The sequence below is a fragment of the Suncus etruscus genome, chromosome 4 (assembly GCF_024139225.1).
Source record: "Suncus etruscus isolate mSunEtr1 chromosome 4, mSunEtr1.pri.cur, whole genome shotgun sequence".
In the NCBI taxonomy this organism is placed as follows: Eukaryota; Metazoa; Chordata; class Mammalia; order Eulipotyphla; family Soricidae; genus Suncus; species Suncus etruscus.
In genome coordinates, this window is record NC_064851.1 from 119,571,036 (window position 1) to 119,584,837 (window position 13,802).

Genomic DNA, 13,802 nt, shown 5'->3' on the forward strand with positions numbered 1-13,802 from the left:
ATTACTAAATAAAATCACACTTTTTAACAATGTATTTTATTTTATTTATTTTTTTTTATTTTTATTTTTTTTTGGTTTTTTGGGCCACACCCGGTGACGCTCAGGGGTTACTCCTGGCTATGCACTCAGAAGTCGCTCCTGGCTTGGGGGACCATATGGGACCCCGGGGGATCGAACCTCGGTCCGTCCTAGGCTAGCGCAGGTAAGGCAGGCACCTTACCTTTAGCGCCACCGCCCGGCCCCTTTAACAATGTATTTTAAAATAAAGTTGGTACAAACATTGACAGTTAATATACCAAGAAATAAAAATTTTTTGCACTTTGAAAGCATAATTCTCTGTTTTATAAATGCAATCTTTACATTAACCATTTACAGAGACAAGATTTAAAATTATTTAAACATATAATCATCTTTCTAGATGTCAGGACGTGCAGGGAGACGTGGAGAAGACCTTATAGGAACTGTGTTTTTCTATGGTATTCCATTACCTAAGATTGAAAGACTCTTAAAATCTAATGTGCCCAAACTTAAGGGTCAGTTTCCTCTATCATTATCCTTGATTCTCCGACTAATGCTACTTGTTGCCAAAGCCGATGACAAAGAGGATGCCAAAGCAAAGGTTTGCTCTCATCTTATTTAAATGACTTTAATAAATATAATAACTTTTGCTAAATTTCATCATTATACATACACTGAAGAGAATAAAATAATGTACTATTAAATCCTCATGACATATGATATTGTTTTGTAATATTTTAATAAAATCCAAAACATGTATTTAACCTTCATATTTTCAAATACACAGATGATCAATCCCATGATATTCTTGTTAAAATTTTTCTTCTGTATATAGTTAAAGCAAACTATTTTTTAAAAAAATATCTGATCTAAAATAGTTTGAAAGTCACATTTCAAAGGCAATCAGTTGTTAAAATATATGACTAGACATTTGGAATTTGTGGTTCTTAATTTTTACATCTTGTGATTATTTCCTTGCTAGAAGGGCATGCTCTGGTGGTGGTCTATTTTACTCCTGGCTCTGTGATCAAGGGTCACTCACTCCTGGCTGGGCTTGGAAAACTGGAAGTGTTGCCAAATCTGGGTTGGCTGCTTGCAAATTCTGTAATAATTATAATTAAAATAAATATAACACAATAACTCACACTTAATTCGAAACATAAAATAGAATACAATACACAAAGTGATGTTATATAATAGAAGCATTTTATTGTTAATTTGAACATTCTGAATAAAAAACTGTACAAAATTTTTCCTAAAATTTGTATTTTGATATATGTTTTTATAGGCATTATCAGTTCTCCAGCATTCATTGATATCTTTCAAGCAACCAAAGATAAATTGCATGATAAAATTTTTTTTATTATTCTTTGCACTTCTTGATCACAGAGGTAAGATTTCTGTTTAATTATATTAAATATGAGTTGTGCATGTTTACTTCTAATGAAACTCACTTTATTATTTATTTAATGTTTATGAGGTTGAGAGATAGAGACTAACATGTTCAAACTGCCTTATAGGGCTACCTGAATCAAGAATGTATTCCCATTGGATATTCTGGACTTGTGTCTCATTTGCATTATCATGAACCTGCAAACTTTGTTTTTGTAAGATTTCTGAAGAAAGGTTTATTTCACAAACTTTGTAACCCCATCATAGTGAATGGTAAGCAATATTTTCTCCAAAGTCTATTAATAAATCTTATGCACAAACATGCATAAGTAAGCAAACACACACATACATGCAAACATACATTAAGAAGTTGAAGATGAATGTTTGAGGAAAAAAACTTATCTGTAGCATGGCCTGCCAATCAGAACAGTGAGAGCTCTTTTTATTTTTTTTAAGATTTCTCCATCAAAAAGTGGCTACTATGTCCAGTAATTTGTGTTGATAGATCTTATACTGTACAAAGTAAAAATGCTCTGGATTAACATATGGCTTCTCAGTGCAGTTATGAAACTTGGAAGGTTCTTACTATTCACCTTTATTTTCCATATATGAGAGATATAAATTTGTACCTGAGAGACCTACCTCAGCATGATACCTTTCAATTTCATAAACATAGTGGCATATTGCATGATTTAATCATTTCTTAAAATTGAATGGTATTCTATTGTATGTATATATATATATATGCATATATATATATATAGTTTCTTTATCCAGTTATCTGTTCTTTGACACTTGTATCACAATTGGCTATTGTTTTGTTTGTTTATTTGTTTTTTTGGGGGGTCACACCTGGCAGCGTTCAGGGGTTACTCCTGACTCTATGTTCAGAAATCCTTCCTGAAAGGCTCAGGGGACCATATGGGATGCCAGGATACGAACCATTATCATTCTGCGTCTAAGGCTAACTCCTTACCGCTATATCTCTGGCCCCAAAATTGGCTATTGTTTTTTTAAAATATGTTTTTAATTATGAGAACAAAGGTGCAAAGAAAGAGGACAAGGTAAAGTTACAATGGAAGGACAACACCCATAAACAATTCTCAGGAGAAATTCCCTTGCTGGTACATTAATTTCGAACTTTCAGCCAAAGGACATTAAGAAAAATAAAACAGAGCCCATGTACAATTACTTTGTCCCTCAAGCCCCTAGATTGTAGTACATTAAAACATTTCTTAGCAGTAAACAAAGAAATAAAAGGCCATAAAACTTATGTAACTCCTTAAGCATTGAAGGCATAATATTTTTTTACATTTCCATGCACATGTATATTAGTTTAAGTTAACCTCAAAAGTTTAAGTGGGTTTATTTTTTTTAAGGATTAGAGTCAAAGGAGCACCGAAAAAAAAGTGTTAAAGTGGCAGTTATTGTTTGCATAGACCCACCAAAATATGAGGGACATGGAAAGGAAAAGCATTGGCCTAAATACAAGGAGACCCTACCCCTGAAGTTTCCTGGCATAAGACCAACTCTAGGCTCCAGGCAAACTAGTTTGTTCAATCCAAGTCATTGACTGTAGTGCCAATACACTTTTATTTTTCACACAGTCTCTGTTTGTTGGTATGTTTCTGTATTAAAGATCCTGGAATCTGTATATTCTATCTACATTGAAGTCACTAGGAGCGTCCTCTGGTTTCACCTCGTAATTAAAGGGCAATGCAGAGAGCCTTGTCCTGTAAGCAGGTCGCTGTTGTCAAGTTTGCTTAGTGTTAAGTCTTTTTTGAGCAGGTCAATGTCAGAGCAGTGGTATGGTCTTCCCTGCTAAAGGATTGCTTCCTGGTGATGTTTTAAATGACCTTGGATGTTTCGTAGATAGCTTTCCTGGTTCAGGGGTGAAATGAGAATGCCCATTCTTCTGAGGCCTGTGCCAGTTCATTATGTCATTGTTCAGGGTGTAAGGTTCCATTGAACTACAAGATTTGTGTGTTCCTATCTCTATTAGATAACTTATTTGTATGTATAGTATTTTTCCATTTTAATGTGCCTATGCAAACAAGGAGCAATGCCACTTGGCGTTATCGGCCCATATGGGGTCCACAAGAACAAGTCCAACAATCCCCATGACATGGTTCAAACATAAGCATTAAACCGAGGGTCTCTTTCACCAAAATTCCTTATTGAACAGCAGACAAAGAGAAGAAAAGATAAAAAATGGGAAAAATTGTCACTGTAGAAGAGAATATTTAGTAAGAGTAAGCTGTCAAAGAAAATAGACATAAAATATTCAAAAGCCATAGTGCCCATTATATGTCTTTTGAATTAGTGGGGGTTGTTAAATCCAGTGCACCACTTTGGTCTGTGATTAGGACTGTGCAGTCAGTACTGAAGTTAAAAAGGGTAATTGGGGGTTACTGATGCTTTGGGGTAAGAGAATTAAGGAGTAAAAATGAGTTTTACAGGGGTGTGCGAAAGGGCAGAATACAAGATGGACATTCTGCATACGTAAAACATAATTAAGGGTATTGTTTATATATACTGTTTTGAACATGTAGACTGGTAAGAAATTGCCAGAGACTGCCTTAGTGAAACCAAGCAGCTCTCAGCACCCCCCAAGTTAGTACCCATCTTTTCTGGCCACCTGGGCTGGCACCCAGGGAAGGCCTGGAGGCCGGGGGCAAGAGAGGGGACGACTGGAGGCATACCAAGTCTCCCAGCACTCCCAAGCTAGGGAGAAGGCCTTCGATCTGGGGTCTCCCCAGACCCCATGTCAACTAGAGCTAGCTTCCAGATCAAGAAGAATTGGCTATTGTTAATAGACCTGAAATGACATCAAAGTGCAAATATCTTTTATGAATAGACCTATACAATACATATGATTCTTTTGGGTTGGGGCCATACCTGGCTGTGCTCAGGGGTTATACCTGGCTCTGTAATAAGAACTTACTCCTGTCGGTGCTGAGGAGACTATATTGAATATTGAGGATCAAACCTGGGTTAGCCACATGGAAGTTAAATGTCCTACCTCTTATACTATCACTCTGGACTCAATAAAATACATTTGAAAGCCCAGTGACAGATTCACATGTATATTAACCACAATTTTTTGGCAAAGAAGTAAAGAGCTTGAAGTGGAGTTAGCAAAGTACCTACAACAAAAGGTTGGTAAAATTGGATAATTATATATAAAAATGATTTCAGACCTCTATTTCATATCATGCATAAACGTTAACTGACAGTAAATTAAAGATCCCAGTATTAGACCTGAAACCATAAATTATATTAAGAAAAAAATAGGCATAACCCTCCATGACAATAAATCTAGAGATATCTTTAGTTATCAATGTCTTTGACCAAGCAAATGGATTCAAAGATAAATGAATATACATAAAATTAAGATGTTTTATATCCAGCAAAATAAGGATGATCAGAATTAAAAGACTACCACAGATTGTGTGTGGGAGAAACTGTTTATCTACCACCTATCTTATAAGGAATTAAGAGCCAAACTATTATTAATTAATGGAAACGAATTAATAAATGGAAACTTTCTCAAGAAAACATACAGAAAGCCAGTACTATAGCTGTAGTCATATTTTAAACTTTTATGCATGGTATTTAAAAACAAAAGATCAGTCTTAGGAGTGGTACTACTTATGAAGTTACAAGTGTTTGCTAGTCTACATTTTTTAATTATTTTGGAGAATACATAAACAAATGATTGATGTAGTTTTAGATTAAAATAAATTTTAAAATAATCCTTCCTCCTAAGAAAGAGACAAATTAGGAAATTAGAAGAAAGCTTTCAATCCTGATCAAAATTTTAATGAGCAAGTAAACCTAAGCAGAATGAAAGAGAGAAGTTGTGATTTGTAGATATAGTGGGATCCCGGGACAATTCCATAACAAGAGGACAAAGTATAGTCTTTGGTATTTTATTTTATTATTATTATTTTTAATAAGAATATGTTATTAAATCAACACAATTACAAACATATTGGTAATTGTGTTACAGCCATAAAATGCTCCCCCCTTCACCAGTGCAACTTTCTGTTCACCAATGCCCCTCAATTCCCTCCTCCCCCATCTTCTGCCTGTCTTCAAGACAGGCATTGTATTTGTCTCTCTATCATTGTCATGGTAGTTGTTAGTGTAGTTATTTCTCTAACTGCACTTATGGCAGTGGGCTTGGACATGCCCTTTGGATACCCCCATTTGGCAGTTGGACTTAGATATCCAACTTAGATAGACTTGAGTAACCCCCCAATGTAATGACTATTGAACCTGGACATGCCTCTGGACATGCTCCTTGGAACTGCCCACTGACATGGAATGTATAAAAGATGGAACCTTGGACTGTTAAGGGGGAAAGAATAGTGACAAGCAGTGCCTGTTGGCTTGTGGAAGGGGCAGAAATTAAAGCATAGGAGAAATGCTGCTGCTTTGCATCTATTTGCTGTTCTATTTTCTTTGAATCTGGGCCTTACTGGCCACCTTTGGCCAGTGAATTTCCATCTAACTCTACCTTTCTCTGGAACCTCTCAGAGGTGGCAGCAGGCCTCAGACACCAGGAATAAAATACATACTTTGTTTCTTCTGTCTGTTCTCTTTGTCCCCATCACTACCTTTTGGTGTCCCTGGATGGGCACAAGTTCTCACTGGGCAGCTGGGCCACTGACCCCCCTGTGAGCCTTGTAGCAATGGGCCCTGACAGCCTTGAGGATCTGCAGCCCTGCAGCCCTGATAGCCTTGGGTCTCTTGTGCTTCTAATGCACTTACCACTCTTTATGGTAAGCTTTGTATCTTGGGCTGGTCAATCTGGTCTCATCTCTATTGTTTTATGTTTTTTTTTTAAACATGCTGTCTTTTTTTTTTTTTTAAATCACACAGATGAGTGAGACTATTATATCGCTTTCACTCTGATTTATTTTACTCAAAGAAATAGTTTCATATCCGTTTATGTATAGGAAAATTTGTGACTTCACATTTTTCTAACAGCTGTTTTGTATTCCATTGTATAGATGTACCATCGTGTCTTTAGCCACTCATCTGTTGTCAAGCATCTGGATTTTCCCCCCAGATTTTGGCAATTGTAAATAGCATTGCTATGAAATGGGAGTGCTAAGGGAATACATATATTGTGACTTTGTGGTCCTATAGTATATCCCTAATAGTGGTATTGGTAAATCATATGGGAGCTCAATGTCCAGTTTTTTTGTTTTTAGTTTTGTTTTGGATTACACCCGGCAGCACTCAGGGGTTACTCCTGGCTATGCACTCAGAAATTGCTCCTGAGTTGGGGGACCACTGGGGATCGAACCCTGGTTCATCCTAGGTCAACCTTATGCAAGGTAAACGCCCTACAGCTGAGCCACTTCACAGGCCCCAATGTTCAGCTTTTTGAGGAATCTCCATATTGTTTTCCAGAAAGACTGGAATAGACAGCATTCTCACCACCAGTGAATGAGAGTTCCTTTCTCCTCAAATATATGGCAGCAGTGGATGTTCTTGTTTTTTTGTGAGGTATACCAGTTTCTATGGCATGAAACTCTATCTCAATTTCTTCCAGATTCTCTGTGTCTCTTAACTGGTGCATTTAGCCCATTGAAATGAGAGAGATGATTGTTATGGAATTTAATGTCATCTCATATAGAAGTTTGGTGTGTTTGTTAGTCTGTCTTGTCTTAAAGTAGACCTTTCGGTTCATAATTTAAGGCTGTTTTTGAGTCTATAAAGTCTATAAAGCTGATGTTTATCAGTGGAACTGTGTATTCTTTCTTCAAACTTGAATGTAAGTTTGGTTGATTGAAGTACCCTTTTTGATGCGTTCATTTTGTTGAGTTTTGTGACTATAACCCAACAAAGCCTTTGGGCTTTGAGGATTTCTTGTGACAAATCTGTGGTATATCTTAGAGATGCCCCTTTAAATGTAATTTCTCTTTTTGATTGCTGCTTTTAGTATTCCATCCTTATCTATGGGTCTCACCATTGTGACAAGGATATGTCTTGGGGTGCATTTCTTTGAATCTATTTTAGCTGGTAGTATTTGGGCATGTAGGCTTTGGTGACATGCACTTTAACTCTGGGAGTTTCTCTGTGATAATGTTCTTGACTGTTAATACTTCATATGCATTTTCTTCTTTTGTCTCTAGGACTCCCATGATTCTTATGTTGTTTCTGTTGAGTTTATTGAAGACTTCTATTTTATCTGTTCATATTCTTTGAGGACATTTCCCATTGTCTAATTGTTTGTTTTGAGGCTCTTCTCAAAACTCTTTTGTTGTATGCAGTTGTTATGCATCTCCTCTTCCAGCTCATTGATTCTGTCTTCTGACAGCTGTTATTCTATTGAATAGGCTTTCCACTGGGGTTTTCATTTTACCTACCAAGATTTTAAGCTCTGTTACTTCAGTTTAAAATTTTTTTATTTCTACTCTCAGATCCTTTTGATTCTTATTTGTGGCACATTAAGTTCTCCATAATTTCTTTGAGTTCTAAGAACATCCTCCACATTTCTTCTTTGACATTCTTATCTGAGAAGCTAAATAGATACTTTTTGGGTCATTGGAGCTACAATCTTCATGATCTAAGCCTGGGTTCTTTTCCCTTTGTCAAAGTTGTAGTGTGATGTTTTCTATGTCCAGGCTAGCATTCCTTGACTCAAGATGTGTGCAGCTTCTTCATTCCACTTTGCGGCAGCGCTTTACTGACTCTTTGTCTTGGATTCTGTCTCTCATTTGGGTGCTGCTGATGTGTCTTTTTGGTACCAGAAGCACACTGTCTGCTGCCATGATCTCTTGTCTCTGGGACACGTGTTCTGTAGCTCTTGGACCCTGCTTCAGATCCTGCCCTTCTTGTTTTAAAAATTCTCCTGGCTAGAATTGGTTGCAAAGATACCAATAATTTGTGCTGATGGAGTTTTCAATTTGTATTATTATACGTTAATACTGCAATTTATGGAATATTTAACGAACATCTGGAAAGCAACATTTTAAATGCCTGGCCCTGAACTTTAGTTAGATATTAAAGAATGACTCTATACATTTTTAGAATGGTGAATTCTATTCTTTTAAGTTTTGAAAACTTAAACTCTTTACTTTAAATAGGTCATAAGACTTTTCCTGAAGAGGTGATGGAGACACTAGTGGTTGTTTTAGCACATCTTTTTGGAAGAAGATATTTTGCTCCCTGTCTGAGAAATTATAAAAAGGAGTTGCCTCATTCAATGGTAAGGAAAGTGTTCATACAAACTGTGATACATCAGTTTTTCCCCAATAACAAATGTTTTACTATTTATTCTTAGAGTACTTATTTGTCATACTTCAGTCAATTCTTGATAAGTAAGATGAATACAAGAAGAAAAGAGTGAGATTTTATTTTAAAAATGAAATCATTCCTAACAGATAAACTTTTAAGCTAGTAATATTTTTTAAATTGATTTGTGCTTTTTCTTTGCATATAAGTTAGTAATATTTTAAAATTACATTTAATATGATTTCAATTGAAATATTATGCAGGACTAGAGGTTGAACATGGTATTATGGCACTATCCTTGCATGCAGTGGACTTTATTCAATCACAGTCACCACTGAAATGGTCCTCTGAGCACTATTAGAAAAGACCCCTGAGCAAAGAACAAGAAATAGCCCCTAAACACATCATTTACTACCTCCCCCTCAAAAAATTCAGAATTACTTTTTTTGTCAATGCTACAATAGCCACATTATGTAAATAAAAACAAGGGTGGGATAGCCTTCAATGAATGAATGTAAAAGGTAAAATTACATGGATATTATGTAACATTAGAGAAAAACTTACATCTATTGACAACCTCACATGTGATTTTTTAAAATAAAAATTGAATGGTGTTGGAGTCACAATGATAGCACAATGAGAAGGGCACTTGCCTTGTAAATGGACCACCTGGGTTTGATCCTTTGCATGCCATATGTCCTCCCACACCTCTCCAGGAGGAACAACCCCTGAGCACAGCTGAATGTGATCCAAAATCTGAGGGAAAATGAGTTTTGGAGGCTGGAGCCATAGCATATCTAACAGCAATTTGCCTCGTATGCAGCCGACCGAGGTTCAATCTTTGTCATCTCATATAGTCTTCCAAGCACTCCAGGAGTAATTCCTGAGTGTAGAGCTAGGAATGAGCCTTGAGTAACTCCTATGGTCCAAAAACAGAATTACAAACAAACAAAAAATCAAATGGTGTAAGAATAACTATAATGACACTTATCTTTGAAGCAAGAAGATATGAATATTTATCTATTATCTATAGATGAAATGACTAGCTAATAAAATACTATTAACATTAACAGAAATAAAGAAAACATATTTTTAAATTAAACAAAAGAAGCAATTAAGGGAACAAAGTGGAGTCAGATAGATAGCATGGAGGTAAGGCATCTGCCCTTCCTACATAAGGACGGTGGCTCCAATCCCGACATCCCACATGGACCCTGTGCCCACAAGTGGCAACTTCCAAGCATAGAGCCTGGCGCAACCTCCAAGCATATAGCCAGGAGCAACCACCGAGTGCTGCCAGGTGTGACCCAAAAAAGTAAAAACAAAACAAAACAAAACAGAAAACAAAAACAAAAACAAAAAAAACAAACAAAAAAGAAAAAAAGGGAGAAAGTGATGCAGGAGATTACTTTATGTTTGGGGAAAAACAGGTTAAGAGGTAGTGTTATATAGGTCTTATACTTATGATGAAAGTATAGGCTTCCCATTATCTTTTGAGATTTCCTTGTGGGATGTGGGCTCCAGGGCGACTTTTCATCACACACCCTGGCCTTCCTGAGATTGACAAAAGATTTGCAGCAGGGAGGTCTTGGGTAGAGTTTTTGCAGTGGGAATCTTTCTGGAACTAGGTCCGGTTTCAAGCCTCAGTCCACATTAGAGAGAGGTGATTAGGAGGGCCACACTGCATGAGTCAGTCAGGGTGTTGGCTGTATTTTCTTGCCTGGAACGAGGTGTGGGGTGTCTCGTCACTTGGGTGCTGGGTACTGGTTCGTTGGGGGTAGGAGGTCGGTCTTGATGCCTAATGGATTAAGAACTGAGGGTGTAGAGTTTTAATATGATGGGGATATCGGGGATGGGATTGAAGTTGAAGGGATAGTCGGATATTTGAAGGGGGGAGTGGGGATAGTTAGCTCGTATTTTTATTTATTGTGAATAATAGACGTTATATTTAGAAATATATTTACATTAAAATTTTAAACCTATGTCACTCAGACTTTGATCATCTACTTTCACTTTATATTATGACATTCATTTATTTCATTTTTTTCTAGGTAATACTAGATGCTCTTCCCAAGGACTTTGCTGCAGTAGTAAAGGACTATAATACCAGAATTAAAAATAATTTTGTTTCCTTCCTCCTAACAATTTCTAAGTTGGCTGACATGAAAAAAGAATGTCAATTACCTCTCTCAAAAATTGGTAAGATTGTGAATTTCCATTACCAGAATATGAACTTAAAAATTGTAAACATTTTGAGTTTAAACTTTAGAAAACAAGTGATAGAACTATTATAAAAATAATATCCAGAAAGCTTACATGATCTATTATATGTAAAAATATTTTGTTGATGTATACAATTTATGCTGAAATGTTAATTTAGAATGAGGTAAGTTACCAATGGCTGTGAAGCTGAGTACTTAACATTTTCTAATGTTATTTAACAGATCATTGCATGGTCTCATCTTATTCTAGACTATTTCCCTTCCTAGTGCTGTTATATGTTTTTTAGTAGAAATTGGCACTCAGTTACTTAAATTTTAAAAATGGAATAGATTAGGAAATAAATAAAAAGGATTTTGGTACATGCAAGCCATACTAGATTTTAAGTTCATGAGAATTATGGGAAATAACAGCAAGAAGATAGGGTTTGCTGTGTCTCGAATGAAATGGCATAACAATTAAAATGAAATAAGAAGAAAACTCAATTAATAATGTCATATAAAGTGAATATAATGAAAGTAGAGAATATACTCTGTGTCTCAATATAGAATGATGAGGAGAGGGAGAGAAGAAAAGAGAAAAAAATGAGGTGGCAAAATTTTGTTTTCTATTATTCCTGAGTCAAGAAGAAAAAAATTGGAGTAAGAAGTGATACTTTGATTTATTCTTATATCCAGGCAGACTATTAGTTTTGAAATATAAAAGGCTTATAAAGGATAAGGATAAAGTTAAATGTTTAAGAAAATTTACATAAAATGGAATAAGAAATAATAGACAATATTTCCCCCAAGATTTTAACAATCAGGTAAGATTTATATTGCTTTCATTAATGATTGTTAATTATATCCCTCAATGATGCAGCAAATATTGTGCATCTTTACTCACTGCATAAACAAATTAATTTCAGGATTACTTATTGTTAAATCCAAATCAGATGTTTAATTTTAGGGGTTTAAGGGTCAGAAAATACACTCTTGCATTTATCTCTGAGACCATGGATAAATTCAACAATTGCATGGGTGCATTGTGAATAGAGATGAGTTATAGGACATTGCTTTTTTTTTTTATTAAATCAAACGTGCTTCAAAATGTATAGCATCATATTTTTCAAGCGAAGTGGCAATGCTTTATCTTGATTTCTATTATCTAAATTAGGGTTTCTCAACCAGCTCCCTACTGGGCTTCCAATATATTCTAAGGGAGCCACAGGTGAAAGTTTTCGTAATTGTGGATCACATCAAGAGACTAGGAAAACAATAAATAATAGGTTAGGACGCATAGGAATGAAGCAAAGGGTTAAAGGAGGCCATAGTTGGTAAAAGAAAAATAAAAGTTGAGAACTCTGCTCTAATAGAGAAAATACTGAATCAAAATAAAGAAAAGAAAGGCAGAAAATCTGATAGGCAGGCATAAAGAAGTTTGTGTGGGAAATGAGGAGACAGACTAATTAATAGACAAACAACAGAAGGAGATAGAAACACACACAGGAGAGCATGCACATTCCTTTCTATAAATCTGCTGTATATCTTAAAGATATTCATATATATATATATATCTTTATATATATATAGATATATATATATCTTTTCTTTTGGTCTTGCTGTTTTCAGTATTCTATCTCTATGGTTTTTATTATTTTAACTAGGATGGTCTTTTGGGTGCTTTTATTTGGGTTTATTTTAGCTGATGCTCTTAGAGCATCTAGAATGTAAATACATACACACTTAAGCTCTCAGAACATTTCAGCAATGATGCGCTGATTTGTTGCTTCTTCATAGGGGTTTTTCTTTCTGTCTCTCTGGGACCACAGTAATTTTTATGTTGTTTTTGTTGAATTTATCCTAAAAGTCTAATGTCATCTATTTGCTTATTTTGAGGATCCATCTTCTGTTTATTTCCATCTTCTACTGCTGAATGGAGGAATTATCTTCAAGCTCAATGATTCTATCCTCAGCAGCTATTACTCTGTTGTCAATGAGTTCTGCCAATGAGTTTTTCATGTTGCCTAAAAAAAAATTCTGGTATTTGTTTGAAGTTTTTCATTTGTAATCTCAAATCATCTTGAGTCATATTGGATAGCTGTTTCATGATTTCTCTGAGTTCCTTGAAGATCCTCAATACTTATTCTCTAAAATCTGTATTAGAGAGGTCATATAAGTGGCTGCTACTAGTTGGGTCTTAAGAATTACTGTTGCACAAAGCTTGGTAGGGATCTATGATGTTTTCCTTTTGTTGCCTTTGCAGTGTGTAGGTGTTTTTATGTGTGCTGGTAGTGTTCATTGACTAGAAAAAGTGTGTGGCCATGGAGTAAAGTTGAGCCCAGCTGGAGTGGCTTGCAAACCCGTACTCTTGTGCTGGTTCTTCTTTTTCTCTCAGGGCACCCTGATTTAGGATGAAACTTCTGAGTCAGAATGGAGCACACTGCCATTCTTTCTATCTGCCTCAGTTAATTGGGACTCAATTGGGAGAGCACATATTGAAGTAGATACAAACTTGACAGACTATCTGAAATGAGGAGCTGTAAGTTGAGAAAGAACCAAAAAGAAGATAAAGAAAGTGATGGACAGAGATCAAAATTAAAATGTAGAGAAATAGAAACTCACAAATGGAGAAAAGAGTAGGAGTGGCAGATACATAGAGACTGATCAAAAGAAACCAATTCATGAGTCTGGAGCGATAGCGCAGTGGCAGGGAGTTTGCCTTCCCACATGGCTGATCCAAGATGAACCTTGGTTCAATCCCTGATGTATATAGTGCCCCAAGCCAGGGGTAAGCCCTGAGCACCACCTAGTATGGCCCAAAAACAAACAAAAAATAAAAAATAAAAAAAGAGAGACCAATTCATTGGGGCAGAAAAATGAGCAGCATTCTCCCATCCTGTCTTCTAGTGAATGAAGTAGAAATTTTATCTTTTTTTGTTG

The 13,802-nt window shown here is 35.8% G+C and overlaps 1 protein-coding gene across 1 annotated transcript in view; it reads left to right on the forward strand.

Annotated features, from left to right (window-relative positions):
- The window catches only part of LOC126007199 (probable ATP-dependent RNA helicase DDX60), an 87,029-nt gene that overhangs the window by 67,765 nt on the left and 5,462 nt on the right, over window positions 1-13,802 (forward strand). Inside the window, 7 exon segments of the mRNA XM_049772676.1 lie at window positions 419-619; window positions 1,307-1,371; window positions 1,373-1,409; window positions 1,539-1,683; window positions 8,514-8,635; window positions 10,713-10,860; window positions 12,037-12,196. Coding sequence (XP_049628633.1) covers window positions 419-619; window positions 1,307-1,371; window positions 1,373-1,409; window positions 1,539-1,683; window positions 8,514-8,635; window positions 10,713-10,860; window positions 12,037-12,196 — 878 coding nt within the window.